This window comes from Ammospiza caudacuta, chromosome 6 (genome assembly GCF_027887145.1).
Source record: "Ammospiza caudacuta isolate bAmmCau1 chromosome 6, bAmmCau1.pri, whole genome shotgun sequence".
In the NCBI taxonomy this organism is placed as follows: domain Eukaryota; kingdom Metazoa; phylum Chordata; class Aves; order Passeriformes; family Passerellidae; genus Ammospiza; species Ammospiza caudacuta.
The window spans coordinates 57,399,556-57,413,437 of NC_080598.1; the positions used below are offsets into that span (position 1 = coordinate 57,399,556).

Consider the following 13,882-nt stretch of genomic DNA (forward strand, 5'->3'; position numbering starts at 1 on the left):
GTTTTTTTTTTTTTGGGGGGGGGGGGAACAGGTTGGGATTTTTTGCTGTTGAGAACAGTTTAAGTAATTTCTCCCACTGACAATTATTAACCAAACCTCAGTGTAATAGGATCTCTGTGGCATGTGAAAGAATGAGCAACCTGACATGCTTTATAGACTTTGGTGATAGCCAAAAGGTAAATTTTCCAATAGGCAGAAGGTGTGTTTATGTGCTGGTATTTCATTGTACTAGTTAGCTCCCAAGAGTGTGTTTTGTGTTCCAAAAATCCCTTCCAAATCTCCCAATGGATTCTATTTCTTAACTTATAGGACTTTACTCCTTGCAATGAGGAGTAAGAGAGCAGCAACTTCACCATAAAAATTTTCTAGAGCACCTTCCAATTTGTAAACTCTCTAGTAAAGCTCTATTTCATTTCCCTTACCACACACTTCACACCTGGACTAAAGTCCTTCCTTTAGGGTTTTCTTAATGCCAGTGGCTTCACATTCATACACATTTAACAGCAAGAATCACCAGATCCTGTGCTGACTCCAGGAGAGCCCCAGCCTGGATAAACCTTCTGTAGAGAGAGCCATATGCATTGCAAGAAGAACTGCAAGAACACAGACAGCTCTGCTGCCAAGAGAGAGCTTCAGGGCAGATCATGGATCCAGATGAAAACAATCAAGTTTCTGAGGAAGTTACAGAAGATGAAAGGCAAAAAATATATCCCCTACTGTTCCCACTACGTGCTTCTCCATCAAAGCACTGAGCTGAAATTTTCCAAGCAATGCAGCTACCTGGACTCTGAAAAGATGAGATACTGCCACAGAGAGTCTGGAAAATTAACTCTATGAAGCACAGATGTTTTGGCAATAGGCTTGATCCTTAAAGTTCCTACAATCTAGGTATGAAGAAAAGAATGAAGAGAGCCAAGAACATAATGGGTCAGCATCTGTGCAGAGCTATACTGGAACTTAACTGTGAAGGGAGTTTCAGCAATGGCAGTTCTTTCAAGAAACAGTCCCAGTAAAGGTTATGAGTGTCCTAGTACAGCTGCAGGAGACTCAAACTACATTTCTGGGTGCTTTTTTCTCACACCCAGGTCAGAGCAACTAGAAAGAAGCTTCTTTTTATATCCCAAAATGAAAACTCCTTTTCATCTTATTTTGAGTTCCATTTCTCAGCAGCACCTCACCTCAAAGGTACCACAGCTATCAGCCATGTTGTCTGCACCTCTCTTCCACTGCAGACCTAGAATTAATCTCCTCTTCTCTTGCTTGCTTTCTCACTATCACCTGAAAAAAGATACTATTTGTAGTATCTTTTTGTACTTGAAAACAGCCACATGCTGAAAAGCTGAAGGTTTTAATTTTTAAAGCATCTTTTTTTTCTGTGATTTTGATTTTTACACAAGAATTAGCCGCAGGCATCATCTCTTCCCAGTGCCATTTATTTTAAGCTTTACTGCTAAGGTGTAACTTTTATTTTGAGATGAGTCTTCTGTGTAAAGCAGGTCTCTTAGCACTGCCAAAATTGTTAGTGCTATCTTTCCATTCCCACATCAAATAAGAAGGGAAATAGTTTCGATAAATAGTGATTCTTGATGTCTCCTAAGCTTATCTACAGAGATTTGGGGTTTGTTACTTTGTTCAAACAAAATCTTTCTTCCTTCCATGAGGATTCTTTCTCATCCCTTATCCTTCAGATAACAAAAAATTGAGTTACACAAGTGGAATTACTTTAATAAGACTCTGCCATCTTTCTCTCCATCTACCTGGAGGAAAAAAGCCCAAATCAACAAAGCCTTTCCAAATACCCAAATGATATCCAAAACTGACACAGTGCAAGGAAGCAAGGGAACTGGCTTGTCACCCAGGGCTGATGACTGTTTCACCAGTTCTCAAAAAATAAAAGAAGCAGATGGCAGGAGGAAGGAGACAGGGAGAAAATAGCTCCTCAGCTCAAAGACAAAAAATCAGAAATGGAGTTTTGCTGAGAACTGAATGGCAAAATTGTGGGGAAAATAATCACTGCGTGATTATAGGGGATTGTGGGAAACATTTGATCTCCCTCAGCATTTGCAGCTGTTCATAGAAGGGAACTCCCAGCCAAGAGATGGTCTAATCTCAGGAAAAGGAGAAGAATGTTCCACAGAATCTGCTCTAGGAAGCATTCAGTTGATAGCAGAGGTTATACAGACAGCTCTGCACAGGGATAGCTCCTCTGTGTCCCTCGCCTAGGACAGCCACACTGGAGCAGCTGCTCCTCTGTAGGGTGCGTGTGGTGTTGGAACAGGATGTGCTTTAGATACCGTGGGGATAAACAGTTGTCCTGGAGCATCTTTTAATTCAAAATTCAAGCAAGTATCTAACATCCCACAAAGTGCCAATCCAAAGTGACTCCCTCTTTCACCAAATCTCATCCCTGCAGCTGCCTTCACTAATCCAGGAAGGTGGAGAAGGGATTGTGAGTATTCATTCCTCTGCCCTACTACCACTGTACCTTTTGGGGCTTTCTTGTGTTGAAGAGACTTGAAGTGTGTTTACATTGAATTGTTATTTTGTTTGGGGGTTTTTTTACAGTTTTTCTGAAGAAAAATTTGGTTCAGGCTTGCTCAATTGATCAATTTATTCCTAATGTGTTTTAGCTTGTTCTCACTACTGTGTGTGCTGTTCAATAAGCAGAACAACACATCTCTGAATTCGCCTCCTTTATTTCTTATGGCATATTACATAGAGACATTCTCCCAGGGCCCACAAATCTGCAAGTCTCCCAGTAGCCATAGTATCTCAAAGATGTTATGCTAAGACAGCAGGAATTCATCAGGCAAGCACATAGGAGCCCTATACTGATGGAATCTTCTAGCCTCTCATAAAACTTCACCCATTCTTTCAGAAGCACCCTCTATTTGGAGCTAATGGATCATTTTCTTTCTCTGTCAAGAGTTCACAGATTTTTTCCTTTTCAAACAGATTTTTTCCTATATTTCAAACAGATTAACTGTTAGTGCTCACAAGTTTTCTTTGTTTGATCCTAGATTTTTACTTACTATAAAGGCTGATTCTATAAACTTGTGCACATTTTCTTGGACTTGTTCAGCTCATCTTATGGAAATAGTGGCAGATGATCCATAGCAATCAAACAGATTTATCACTATTGTGGGAAATTGTATTTTCTGCTTCAAACTCTCTGCAAAGCAGACCACACATGTCTCATCAAAAATCACCAAATCATCAGCATCTTCCTGGATGTTATTAGGTTTTGTCATATGACACAGCAGCCTATTAAGTACTCATCTACCTGCAATGTGTAGATTAACTACTCACTGGTTGCAATCAAAAGCAGGCAAGCTTCCAGGTGGGATGGCAATGTTCTGGTGACAAATGCAGCTGTGGAACAAGAACTGCAGGAGCATTTAAGAAAATGGATTTTATCATCTTTATGTTATACTATAGTTATCTCAGTTGTTCAGAACTACCTTCTCCCACTGTTGTGCTAGTTATCAAAAGCCAGGAATACTCTTCCACTGAATAATCATCTTCTTTTGCTAGCAGTAATCATTCCAATCCTTTTTCTTCCTCCATTAATTTTATTATTCTGGTACCAGCAGCTCTGTGGAAACCAGAATCCTGCCTATCTACATAAATCCCAAAAGGATTTATGCCATTCTGGCAATTGTGTGAGTGGTACCAATCAACATCCAGCCTGGACTCTGGCCCTGAACTGCAGTGCAGAAATACTACTGGCAAATTTAATGAGAGCCTGAAGAGAAACTGTGAATTGCTGTTTAACACAGCTGAACAGCTCCTGAAAATTCTGGTAGAAATCCCTGAATACAAACAAGGTTGCTATGGGATAAATCTCTAGAATGCTAATTAAGTTAAACTAATGTTCTCTATTGTGGACAAAGGGACTAATTAAGAAGAATGCATTTCAGTCCATAGTTGAAAGTTGCAGTTCAAACTGATGAAATAGTTTGCTGGTAACATCATCACGTGGAGAAGGCCAAAGGGATTGACCATGAAGCTCTGTTCTGCTGTTTACCCCCAAACCCCAGCAGCTGAGAGTTTTAAGGGCACACAGGTCATGTTCAGAATACCTATTTGTTGCAAACTGAGAGTTTCCTAACAAGCTTTTCCTTCAGAAACTCTTGTTTATTGTTTTATTTGTCATTCTGTCTGAATGCAGGAAAATCAAGAAAGGAAGGAGCAAGCTGCAAAATCTGAGAAAAGGAAGAAATGGTTTAAAGGAGAAGATGCAAAGAGGCTAAAGGGAGAGTATGGAAAGTGTCATACATTTAGCAATTAATTTTTTTTATTAGCTAATCTTTTGTTAATTGGAAGGAATTTATCTGTTAGCTCTGGCAGATGTGATGCAATGAGAGTAACTTAAATGATGTAGTTATCAAGCAGATGAATAGTGAGACATCAATTACCAATTTTTGAGTGCAAGTGAATGCTTGGAAGAAATCCTGATAGGAATGTTAGAAAAAAATACCACTCCCAATGATCAAGTTTCTCCTACTTTGCTCAGAAGTGGAGGATATCCTGCTATTGTTCTGAATAGTTCTTGGGAGACTTTTAGGATTATAGAAAGCTGCAAACACTTTAACTCCATGCAGCACAGTAGGCAAATTGTGTGCAGTGTTATTGTTATCATAACATTTGCTTTCTTCTGATCAGAGATCTGATTCCTTGAAGGAGGTATGTCAGATCTTAAAGAAGTGTCTGTGCTGATTGATGCAGAAAAGCACTTGCTGTGCTGGGCCTCCTTGGGTGTGAAGCAGTGCTACCATTGGCATGTGTATATTTTAAATTCTTATTTTGGCTAATACTTGGCATCCACTTTTATTGAAAGTTTCTGCCAATAACATTTGGTTACAATTCTTGGTTCTTCAGAGCACCACTGCAAAGAAGCCATCAGAAGCCACTCCATCTGAGTGGAGTTCATGTAAATTTTGTGCTAGATGCTCAACCCTTGGAAGATTGTTGTTTATCTTGTATCTGGTGTCTAAATAGATGGCCTCCTTTTAGATCCTCTTTCACAGTTATTCACTTTTAGAAATAGATTAAGATATGTGAAGTCCATTGAAAACTGACCAAAACAAAGTTTTCAATATTGTCTTGTCAAGTTGTACCACAAATATGTTTTACATACTTTGCAATCATAACACACTTAATGTAAAGTTGCAAGTTAAAATTAAAAAAAAAAACCTTTTTGCTATAAATACAAAAGAGTAACGTAGTATATGATAAAAAATCAGGAAGCAACATTTATCAGCTGTAAGAATGAAAGGTGTGCTTCAGCCCTGTGAAGAAAAGGAGCACCAAACCAGAAGAACCTTCTGTATTTCCAGGAGATAGTTTGGGTGGAACTGTCATTATTTTTGTTCCTTTGTGATAACAAAGGTGAGGTGGATTTAATTCTTGGGGAGTGTAAACTTGAACATAAAGAGCATTTAGAGTTATTTTTCAGTACTCATTTTAGAGAACTGTGCATAGCAGTGGTAACAAAGACAATCAGGAACTTTTAAAATCTATTTTAATCTCAGTCGGGGTATGGTGACAAAATAACAGAGGGTATCAGATCTGGCACGGCAGGATGCTGAAGCTCATCTTAACATTCTTCATTCTATGTAAAATGGGGGTTTGGGGTTTTTCTAATCATATAAGCAAGGTGAGGAATTACTTTCTGAAGAAGGGAATGACAAGAGTAAATCTGGTGAAAGCCTATCAGCCTGTGCTTACAGGATTGTCAAGGCCTGGTTCCACAAAGAATGAAATAACCCTTTAACTTTGCAGGGATCTCCTTTAATGCCAGTGCCACACAGCACACACAGGGCAATCCTGTGCAGGGATCTTTAAAGGTCCCAGTCCTGCAGTCTCTGAATCTCTGACCTTCAGTGCAGTCACATGCTCTGTCAGTGTGAATATCTGGTTTGTCCAGTTGTCTGAGGATCATTTCTCTGCAGCTGACAGATCTGCCAGGGACAGCACACAGCAGCAATGTCCCTCAGGGCCAGCAATAATCTCGCTCTCTGGATTTCAAACAGGAGACTAAAGTCAGAAGCACCCATTGCTCATGTATTTAGAGATTACAAGTGAGGACTTGAGCTGCTGAGAACAAAGCTGAGTCAAAAACTGCTACCAAAATCCAAGTGGAGGATACTATTTGGACAACTGAGCAATATCTTACTTGATTCCATATATTGAAAACAGTTTTCATGTGAATAAGATTTAAAACAGCATTTCCAAAATAATTTGGTGACAGGCTCATGCTGATTCCAGGGACTCAGACATTCTAGGGTTGTTTTTTTTTTTTAACCTCATCTAGACATGTTTATATATGTATATATGTTGATTCCCCCCCCCCCCCCCCCATGCTTCTTAGTGATTTAAGCAACTCCCCTGCTTTATTTCCTTCAGCTTCTGTTGCAGCAGCTTTCGTTACTTGGCATTTAAATTCTTCTACACAATTCTATCAGATAATTGCAAGGACTATATTATATATGCTATTTTAAGAAAAATAACATGTTATTTCTCTCGCAGTAACATATATACAATATAGCAGGAGATTTCTTTAGCTACTTACCAAGTGGAAAAATTAGCTGCTTCTAATGGAATTTTGGGGATAGAGCTAATGACCAGAGTAAGCAACAGAAGAAGAACACTTAAGAACAAAATATGGGAATATTAATTTAAATACCTGGTGAGAATTTACATATGCCACTATAATACTGTAACTGCAGCAGAAAATGAAATGTTGTTAAAAGATAAAGAGGAGGTAAATTTTTGATGAACGGTACAGAAGTTCTACAACATAACTGCTATCATTACACATAGAAAGCAACTGCAAAAGCAGATTCCTAACTCAATTCCATATATTCATATATGCAGGGTCAAATACAAGAGCTTTCCTCTAGCAAAATTCTTATTGTCTGCTTTTACACAGGACTTAGTTGTTTGGCTGTAAGTAACAAGCTGATACATGATAAAATGTCACCAACACAAATTGCTCTTGCAATAGTAAAAGCATCTAGTCTCCAAGAGCTGGGGTAATCAGCTGATATTGTGCTGCTAAAGTCTTACTGGGTCACTGTTCTATTGCTTGCTTTGGCTTTTATAAAGCATGTAATAATGATTTAGAAACTGTATATGAAGGATAAGCACAACTTTCAGTGCAGAGTTTACTTACAACTGCATTGTATTCTAGTATGTGTTTGTAATCCAGGATGTATTTTACTTTTGTATATCTTCATTTTAGTAAACAGAGCTAAACAAAAGTACCTGAATTTGTGAGGCTTATTAGTCGCAGATTTAAATCACCTACTAGCAAGTGAGATCCTGAGCAAGTGCTTTTCTTGTGCTGATAGTGAATACAGTAATGGTATTTTTATTTTATTTATTTTTAAGTGCACATGATAGGCCAGATTATCGGGACCTTAATCTCCAAAACGATGGTGAATAAACGAGGAAAAAAAAGTTTGGGCCAAAGTCTTCAGAAAATACCTACACCTCTGGGACATAGACAGTTAGAAAAGTTGGTCTAACTCAAATCAATTCATGTTGAATCATTTCTGCCTAAATTCTTCTCAAAAACACCCAAGGACAACAGCAATCCAGAAGTCTGTCTTTGCTCAAATTTGATCCTTATGAGTAGTGTTGGAGCAAAGATGGTCTTATTCACAGCTTTTGTTTCAAGCTTACTAAAGCTTTACACACCTGTCCATTCTTATCAGATTAGTTTGTTAATCTAATAAAACATGCAAACACTTTTCATTTCACCCTACACACCACAGAGAAAACACTTTACCACTCCCCTGTAATTTGCAGCAGGCTTTACATATTTGCAGGCTGTTATCATGTCACCTGTGGTCTCCTTTTTACTGGACTAAGAGCTTTTCAGCCCAGGGCTTTGCTAGCATTTGCATCTCAGGATTTTCCACACCTGTGTTCATGCACTTGGGGATCTCTTCCTGATTTTTTTCAACTGGATCTCATCTTCTCCACTGTGGAGTGCTGGATCTTCAGCAAGGCTCAGGACAGTGAAAGGATGCCTGCCTGCATTTTACCGGTTGTTCTTCCATCTCAGCAAGATATTTGACTTCTTCTGCAACCATGTTAACATTTTGACCCTTTTTCACAGAGGCATTTTGTTCTCCAGCATGATACTTTTTGCTTTCACTTTCATTCACCTGCACATTCAATACACTTTTTTTGCATGCTTCAAGTCTTTCATGGAAATGGAAGATAAAGTGGAACCACAAATACTGCCTTTCTGATTTGATATATACTTTATCTAATTAATTACCTCTTTATTACTCTCCAAGTATAGATCTTCATGTGCTCTTGCACCATTTTACTATTTTTATCAGGGATGTGAACAAACAGGTGTTTGGTAAAAGTGCAATTCTGAAAAGAAGCAGTATAGTTTGGGTTAATTTATTCTGAAGTAAATCCAAAGTGCATTGCTTTAATCATGTGCACGTATTTTGCTATCATTAGTCACCCAGAACTAAAAAGCACTGCATTTTTTCATATGAGAAGGCAAATGCTTGATGTTTTTCCTGTGAATTTGCAAAGGTCAAGTGTTGCCAGGTGAACTGGTTCTGATGGAGGAGCTCTGAGGAACAGAGACACCAATTCTGATTATTGAGATTCTGATTATTAACCAATTCTGATTATTACCAGTTCATTCCCTTCTTTATCAGCACCCAGCACCAGGTGACTCACAGGGGACAAGGCTGCTGCCTTCCTGTGGCCCTTACAAGTCTCATGGCACTCTACATGACCTCACTGTTAATATCTTACTCAATTTAAAAGTCAAACATTTGCTTTTAACTGAGCAAAATCAACCTTGGAGAACTGTTTGTTTTTTCCATCTCACACACCAAAATGTATTTAAATCAATCGATTTCAGTGGACTTAAGTTTCCTTCTATCTTGGTGTTAAAAGTGTGGCACTTGGTCTCTCACTTCAGGTAATTAACCTGCTTGGTATTATTTCTGTGATTAGTTAAATCATTTGAATTTTAATAATAAGAAGTGTTCCCCTGGTTGATTAGTTTGCTTTCAAAGTGACCAGTAAAACAGTTTATAGAAACAGAAGGTTTGGCATTGGTGGCACAAGAAAGAAAATAAAACTGGAGTTTATGGCCATCTCAGAAGGACAGTGAATGTGAATGTACCTTTTTGGAAGATATATTAAAGTTATAAATGTATTCATAACCAAACAGCACAAAAGTGTGTCATCTCCTGTCAAAAAGACTGGAGTCTGTCCTTAAGCAGCCAATTTACATGTGGTCACATCAGGATGATTTGCTTTTAAAAAAAACAGACCGTAACTAAAACCCAACCAAATGCAAGAACAGCAATAACATTAATCTGGAAAAACATTTGAGTTCTATACTACTAGGTATAGAGTACCATAAAGAGAGGAAAAAAACCAAACATGCAAGAAGGGCAATGTTAAATGCCATAAAAACAATAATAAATAGAGCACCAACATCCTCTCTGACTCCAAAATGTAGCTGTAAACAGCTTCTGCAGAGGAACACCACCAGGAATATGTATTTTTGAATCAAAGGATGTTTTTGTATTCTGTGTGGAGCTGACTTGCAAGTCATCCGTTTTGAGGAGAATTAGAGGAGAATCAGTGAGGGAACTAAGTGATGGTACTACATTTCACTGTCCTTGGGGCTCCTGTTTTCAAATTGTAAAAAGAGCCATAAACACAATGCCTGAAAAATATGTATTCTATAATGAGATGGCACAGGTTTTATTACTTTATGGACAAAATTATTTTGTTATTAAGTTGCAAAAAACCCTACAAAACATGCCAGAATGGTAAGGGAAGCTTTAGAGGAAACTTTAAAGAAAATAAAGCCTGGAGGTGAATGAAACCGAGGTAAACTCCAAAATGGAAGAGCAAAAGCCAAACCAGATCACTCTGGCACTGGCTCCCTTTGACAACTATCAAGCCAGATGAAATGCAGTAGACATGGACTTCATTAAGATACTCAATGTAGTGCAGAGTGTGGGCTGAGAACAATTACAAAGGCAGCTAAAGAAAAGTCATTAGCAATAATTTCTGTTCCTCAGCAGGACCAGACTGGCTGCATATGTTTAAGGGAATGACAGACCAGTGCAGAAATTTTTAGATGAGGTCCACAAGCTGTCACTGTGTGACTGGGAAGAGAAAATGGCCAGTGCTGGGTGTTCCCACGTGAGATGGAACAAGTTCAAGCTCAAGTGGTCTCATGTTGGGCAGCTTTAGACTGCCTGGTACCAGGGCAAGAAGCCCAAAGAGTAAAGCCTGTGCTCAAGGAGTTGTGGTGTATATTAGACTGAAGGAATCAAATGTCTTAAAAGAATTCACAGTAACTAATTCCTGTATTTGGTCTGGCTGAGATGGAATTAATTTTTCCCATAACAGCCCTCCTAGAGCTGTGCTTTGCAATGGTAGCTGGGTGTTGATAACACATCAGTGTTTTGGCTACTGCTGAGTGATGCTCACACATCAGCATCTCTCCAGCATTCCCCCCTTCACAAGTAGGCTGTGGGAGGGAACATAACCAGGACAGCTGACCCAAACTGATCAAAGACTCTACTCAGGTAAAGCAAAGAGAAAGGAGGAAGGGGGGCATTTATTATTTATGCCATTTGTCTTCCAGAGCAACCACTAAATGTGCTGAAGCCCTGCATCCCAGGAAGTGGTCAAACACAGTTTGCTGAGGGAAAGTAGACAATTACATCTTTTTGGTTTTTCCTTTGCTTGTGTGCACATGATTCTTGTTTTTGCTTCAGAAAACTGCCTTTACTTTGACCCATGAGGGGTTTTATCATCTTATTTTCTCTGTCCTCATTCTGCTGAGGAGGGGAGCAATAGAGTAGCTCAGGCAGCAACTGGCTCCAGTCAAGGTCAGCCCGCCACACATCCTTCAAACCGAAATAATGTTCAGGATAAAAATAAAGGTTAAAATTCTATAACACAAAATTCCAAAACCCCAGCTGGAGTCTCATCAGGCCACAATAGATCACATGTGGCATCTGGCTGTGAATATATGCATGAAATGCCAAGCAGCTGAATTGTGCATGTGAAGTGTGAATGGCAGAAAGAGTCAGCGGAATTTCAGTGTGTGAGATACCAGCCCTGCAGTGAGGTGTGAGAAAGGAGCTGACTCTCACCACGTATGTGAAACTTGGCAGGTCCAGGAATATCTTAGGTGAGATGTTTCCATGTGAAAATCGAAGACTAATTGCCTGGTAGAAGGTAACAGGGAACTTGACATGGACCACAGTGTACAATTCTCTCTGCCCATATTCAGGAAACATGAGCAAAAATCAGACCAGGTGCAGGGCTGGCAGGTGAGAATGATCAGCAGTTTGAGAATCTGCCTTGAGAGAAGAGCAAAAAAATTCTTGATTTTCTGCTGAACAAAACAAAGCTGGAGACTGGGTGTAATTATGTCTATAAATAAACATACAGGGAAGGGAAAGGAAGAAGTATTTAAATTAAATGGCAACATCAGCATAGAACATATGGATATAAATCAGCCAGAAGGCTGGAAATTAGCAGAGGTTTCTAACTAGAACAGCTCTGGAACTTATTCAGTAGGAACAGCGAGGTGCTGTGATTTCACTGATTGCAGAAGCCAGAGAACTAGGCTCAAACATCAGGATCTCCCTTCCTGTCTTCCATATTTATTACCTCCACTGTTTCTTGCTATACTCAGCTGAAGCATACAGAGTGTTAAATTTTCTCTACCTCTCTTTCATAGAAGAATCACTGCAAATGGGAAAATTGAAGTAAAGCAATTGTCTCCTCCTTTTGCCATCATGAATCCCTACAAGGAGCTGGAGTCTGGATTATGACCTATACACGCACATTCATAAACACATCCATGTATGTCTATAGGAACGGGTAGAAATTTACATGGACATATACAAGGCAAAAATATGCATGTTTTAAGTGGACTGTACACGCTGGATATTTTTATTTCTCAGGAGTTCATTAGAGTATTCCAATAGTTTCTTTTCATCCTTCTGCCAGAGTAATAGGTTGTGGAGCTACCCTTCTGCATTTTTTACCACTGCACAAACTATGTGCTTGTGTAATCTCATAAATATCACAGCATCTCATCTGAGTCAGAGTGTAAGAGAGGGAGCGTGTCACTGGAAAATGCTGAATTTCTGTCCCTTGCTCTCTTGGTAGGGATCACACGCACGCAATTGCCAGGAGGAGCATGGAAGCAGCAGCTGGTGCAGTTCCCCCTGCACTGAAGCTGCAGCCTGGTGTGTTCTGCTGTTTTGTCTCCATGCATGTGTGCTGGTACATACATGTATTTATACACCTCACACCAACACCGGTGTATGTACCTCAGTCTAGTCTGTTAACCTTACACATTTCAACTCACTCTTATAAAGGACACTGTGCCAACATGCCTGGAGCTACAGTGCACGTGCTGCAGAAAAAGCCAAACCTAGCCTGTGATCGTGTATGGGGAAGGGATTATAGGTGACAGGCATGGTCTGTTCGCCTGTCACAACAGAGAACTGGGTGCTTAAATCTGTCCTTGTGACACAGCTCCACATGCCTTCCTTGTTTATCTGTCTCAAACGGAGGGCCCTGTGGGGTTTTTTTTGGGTCAGTGTGTGAGCGCATGTGTGGGTGTGCATGTGTGCCTCGCCAAAATAGTCTCGAGTGTCTCAGGCCATGGAACAGACTATGTATGTGCCTGACAACAGGGTAAGTGCCAGTGCAGTAACAACAGTCACATGTATTTTAGGCTAACGTGTGTGTCAGTCAAACTCAGAGTGCGCCTGCCTGCGTTTCTCAGGCCAGCGGGTGGATGTTTGTGTCTCATGATCCCTGTGCGCTGGAGCAGCGTGTGCGCCTGTCCCTTTCCTTCCGATTGTCACGTACCACAGGGTACCCTGAGAGTACCTGTGCGCATGCCAGGATTCTCTGAGGGTGCAATTACCCACATGTCTGACAGCAACAGCCCCAAATGCCTCAGGGCAGCATCCGTCTTGCAGTGACAGCAGCCTGTGCTCCTCGGGGCAGTGCCTGCCTGTCTGCCTGTCTGTCTGTCTGTCTGTCTGTGTCACAGGGTCATGCACCTCAGGACTGTGTGTGTGTGTGTGTCACAAGGACAACAGCTCCTGTGCCCAAGGCCCCGACACCTCAGTAACAGTGTCAGTGCTTGTGAGTGTCACAGTCTGTGACAGTCATGCACCTCAGGATGACACGTGTCCGTACATCCGCGTGACACAGCCCCACAGGCCTCAGGCTGCTGTGACAGCCACATGCCTTGAACCCACCCATGTGCTGTGACTCTGCCATGCAGCCCCGTCAGTGACACACAGATCCCTGCATGAGAGAGCCTCACAGACTGATGTCTGTCCATCTGTCTGTCCCTACCACAGGCTCATCTCAGACCCATGTGTCTCCCTGAGGGTGATAAGGGCCTGCCTGCATCCCTCTGAGGCGCCCATTGCACGCGTGCCCTGGGGCCGTGTATTCCTCACAGTTCCACCGCCTCCGTCAGTTGTGCCTGTGTGCAAGGGGACCGTGAATGCGAGGGGACCGTGCTTGTGTGGGGTGCTCCGTGAGCACATGTAAGGGGACTGTGTCTGTGAGTACAGCGTGTGGTGTGTGTGTGAGGGGACTGTGAGTGTGAGAGGTGCTGTGAGAGCGTGTGTGTGTCTGTGTGTGTGTCTGTGTGTCGGTGTGTCTGGACCGTGCGTGCGAGCGCGGCCGGGCACGCGGCCGAGGCCGAGCCCGAGGGGCAGCGGCCCCGCACGTCAGCGCGGCGCGGGGCGGGCGGCGTTGGCGGCGCCCTTAAATGCGGGCGGCGGCGGCGCGGCGCGGGCAGCGCGCAGGGCTCGGCGGCGGCGGG

At 41.4% G+C, this 13,882-nt stretch overlaps 1 protein-coding gene across 3 annotated transcripts in view; it reads left to right on the forward strand.

The window, feature by feature from the left end:
• LOC131559058 (inverted formin-2-like) overlaps positions 1–5,346 on the forward strand; it is a 41,929-nt gene extending 36,583 nt beyond the window's left edge. For all 3 annotated transcript variants that reach the window (XM_058807271.1, XM_058807273.1, XM_058807272.1), the window contains exon 14: positions 4,172–5,346. In XM_058807271.1, the coding sequence (XP_058663254.1) occupies positions 4,172–4,291 (120 nt within the window). In that variant the 3' untranslated portion in view covers positions 4,292–5,346. The remainder of the gene's footprint in view (positions 1–4,171) is intronic.
• Positions 5,347–13,882: the final 8,536 nt, after the last annotated feature.